The sequence below is a fragment of the Crocuta crocuta genome, unplaced genomic scaffold (assembly GCF_008692635.1).
Source record: "Crocuta crocuta isolate KB4526 unplaced genomic scaffold, BGI_CrCroc_1.0 scaffold35, whole genome shotgun sequence".
Lineage (NCBI taxonomy): Eukaryota > Metazoa > Chordata > Mammalia > Carnivora > Hyaenidae > Crocuta > Crocuta crocuta.
In genome coordinates this window covers 6,435,399-6,438,489 of record NW_027530625.1, presented here as the reverse complement: position 1 = coordinate 6,438,489, position 3,091 = coordinate 6,435,399, and the positions used below count along the sequence as shown (strand labels likewise).

The following is a 3,091-nucleotide window of genomic DNA, read 5'->3' as shown; positions in this document are numbered from 1 at the left end:
TAGAAATGCAGGCTCTCCTTTCAGGGCGATAAAATGTTCTTAGACTGTGCTGACAGTTGCACAGTTCTGTGACTATAACCAAAGAGCAGTGGATTGTACAACTCAAATGGGTGAATCATGCGCTGTGTGAATTACTTCTCAAAGCAGTGAGAACTAAGGACCTCCGTCGTTGCTCCCTTAACGAACATTCCTGCCATTTTTTTAAAAAAATCTTTTTATGTTTATTTATTTTCGAGAGATAGAGTACGAGCAGGAGAGGGTTAGAGAGAGAGGGAGACACAGAATCCAAAGCAGGCTCTAGGCTCCGAGCTGTCAGCACAGAGCCCGACGCGGGACTCGAACCCACGAACCGCACGATCATGACCTGAGCCGAAGTCAGGCGCTTTACCAACTGAGCCACCCAGGCGCCCCGTTCCTGACATTTTTACAAGTGTTGTGTTTAAGTCTTAGAACTCAGTGTTATGCTACCTGAAGTTTGAAAGGGAACTCTGTGACTGTTTTCATTTCCCCTTTATTTTTTAACTCTTACCTTTCTTCGGAGCGCATGTGCTAGATATTCAGAAATATGATGTACTGGCACCTGGCTGGCTGAGTCGGTAGAATGCGCGATGCTTGATCTCAGGGTTGTGAGTTCAAGACCCCCGTACTGCGTGGAGCCTCCTTAAAAAACGTGAAATGTAATTTACGCTGATGGATTTTCTTCTCACGTGTGACTGAGAAAGAAGGGGTGCTAATCACTGTGTGTTTTCTGTTTCCAGTACTTTCATGATGGGCGGAAGGCACAGCAGCACATAGAGATCTGCTGGAAACAACTTGAATCAGTAAGTGGAGGGTGAACAGCTCAAGAAACGCGTTGAGGTTTTCTAATTTGAATGCGAGGGATCAGTAAGTGCAAAACAAAAGCCAAAGAAAGGCCTTCAGGGACCCTTCCAATTCGAATGGAATTCGTTTCTAGCCACCATTAGGGAGACTAACACGTGGAGCCCAAAGAGCTCAAGTGGAGTGTTTTTCTAAAAAAAAAAAATCACATGGAGAGAACAAAGCTTAGACGGTTTGGGTGCAGCTGTTCGACTGACTTCTTGAAATCGGGCCGCGTCACAAATCAGAGGAGAAAGCTCTTGGGGGGATGGAGAGAAAATGATACCTTGGCGGAGGAAACTCGTGGTTTTATTAACACCTGCTCTCCCGCCACCCCTCACCCCTGCTTTCAGAGTAAAAGGCGATTTGAGCGGGACTGCAAAGAGGCGGACAGGGCGCAGCAGTACTTTGAGAAGATGGACGCCGACATCAATGTCACCAAAGCCGACGTTGAGAAGGTGAGGTAAAAGCGAGCTCGGTGTCTCACTCCCCTTCTCTGCCAAGCGCTCCTTTTCCCACGGCACCCCCAAAAAGGCCCCCCCACCCTGGGATCAATCAGCCCTTTCCATTTTGTGTCACCCGTCATGGGGCCCGGAAGCCCTGACTTTTGGGGTGTCTCTGGTGTTACAGTTGGGGCGCTTTGTTGATTTGTGTTTGTGCCCAGGATGGCAACGTGAAGACTTAGGCCTGGGAGGTGGCTCGCGGTGGGGGGTGGGGGGGTGGTTTCCGGAGGTTGTGGCTTTTCCCTTAATGGCTTTTCAAAGAAAAAGTCTCCCCCTTTAAAAGCCAGAGCAGACAGTTCCAGCCCCATCTGGAAGGGCTCGGCTGCCCTAATTCTAATGCTTCCGCAAGGGAGTAAAAGGGACTCGCAGGCTGGCCCCATTTCCAGTTGATCAGGTTGTTAACAGGTGGTAGTTGAGGGCTAGCCTCCCCGAAAGGACTTGTGTCGCAATTAGGAAGGTGATAAAGCTCGCACTGTACTTCTTGTGGTTCTTGACGCCCGTTTTTCCCTAGAAGCTGAGTTGTTTTTTTTTCTAAGAGTCGTCAATACAGTGTAAACAACATTAGGCTGTTAAATGGCCATATTCATCCCATGGCCGCCCAGGGCTCTTCTGGCATCCATAGCCCGCCGCTCTAAGTGGGGAGAAGCTGGGCATTTTCATAGATTTCTTTCACTTGTGCCAGATTCGGGGGGGATGAGCTCAGCTGGAAAATCGTGTGGATGATTTAGTTATTGGTCTATGTCTGCCAAAATCCTGGCTGAAAGCCTAGGTATTTATTAGTATGCCTTCCTTGAAAATGATCTGATACATTAAAACACATCTCCTCAATGTCTGCATTCGAGCTTGAGTGTGAAGACTTTACAGAAGGATAATCATGTGTTGATAAAGTAACCATAAATTACCGTAGATTTGTTGTAAATTCCTATTTAAATAGCCAGCTCCCCAAACTATTTAAAATGGGACTCAGTTAAAAATAGATCAATCCCAAGTTTATCAAAAAATCGTTTGGGGCTAAATGAGGTATGCCGGTTTGTGGGTAACATACCTAGAAAAGATATGCGTTCTTTATCAAATACTTTGTGATCCTAAATGTAAAATCAGAGTGATTTTTAGTTATTTAAGGATTTTCTTAAAAGAAATTACTTTTAGGGGGGCGCCTGGGTGGCTCAGTCTGTTAAGCATCTGACTTCAGCTCAGGTCATGATCTCGTGGGTATGGGTTCGAGTCCTGCATCCGGCTCTGTGCTGACAGCTCAGAGCCTGGAACCTGCTTCCAATTCTGTGTCTCCTTCTCTCTCTGCCTCTTTCCCCACTCGCACTCTGTCTCTCAAAAAAATAAAATTAAAAAACGTTAAAAATTTTAATAAAAAAGAAATTACTTTTATGGCCTTTTCTCAGTATAAAAGCTGTGCTTGCTGATTACAAAAATACTTGAGGGGCACCTGGGTGGCTCAGTCGGTTAAGCATCCGACTCTTGATTTCGGCTCAGGTCGTGGTCTCATAGTTTGCGGGTTCAAGTCCCTCAATCCTCAGGATCCTTGGGATCCTGTCTCTCTGCACCTCCCCTGCTCATGCTCTCTTTCTCAAAATAAATGAATAAACTTTAAAAAAATACCTGAGGGGCGCCTGGGTGGCTCAGTCAGTTAAGCGACCAACTTTGGCTCAGGTCATGATGTCGCGGTTCGTGAGTTCGAGCCCCGTGTCAGGCTCTGTGTTAACAGCTAGCTCAGA

The 3,091-nt window shown here is 46.6% G+C and overlaps 1 protein-coding gene and 1 non-coding gene across 8 annotated transcripts in view; one reads left to right on the top strand and one right to left on the bottom strand.

Moving 5' to 3' along the window:
* FNBP1 (formin binding protein 1) overlaps positions 1-3,091 on the top strand; it is a 91,850-nt gene that overhangs the window by 30,093 nt on the left and 58,666 nt on the right. For all 7 annotated transcript variants that reach the window (XM_077768383.1, XM_077768385.1, XM_077768384.1 and 4 more), the window contains exons 4-5: positions 759-821; positions 1,212-1,316. In XM_077768383.1, the coding sequence (XP_077624509.1) occupies positions 759-821; positions 1,212-1,316 (168 nt within the window). The remainder of the gene's footprint in view (positions 1-758; positions 822-1,211; positions 1,317-3,091) is intronic.
* TRNAR-UCG (transfer RNA arginine (anticodon UCG)) lies at positions 322-406 on the bottom strand. The gene has a single exon. It is a non-coding gene; the product is annotated as a tRNA-Arg (tRNA).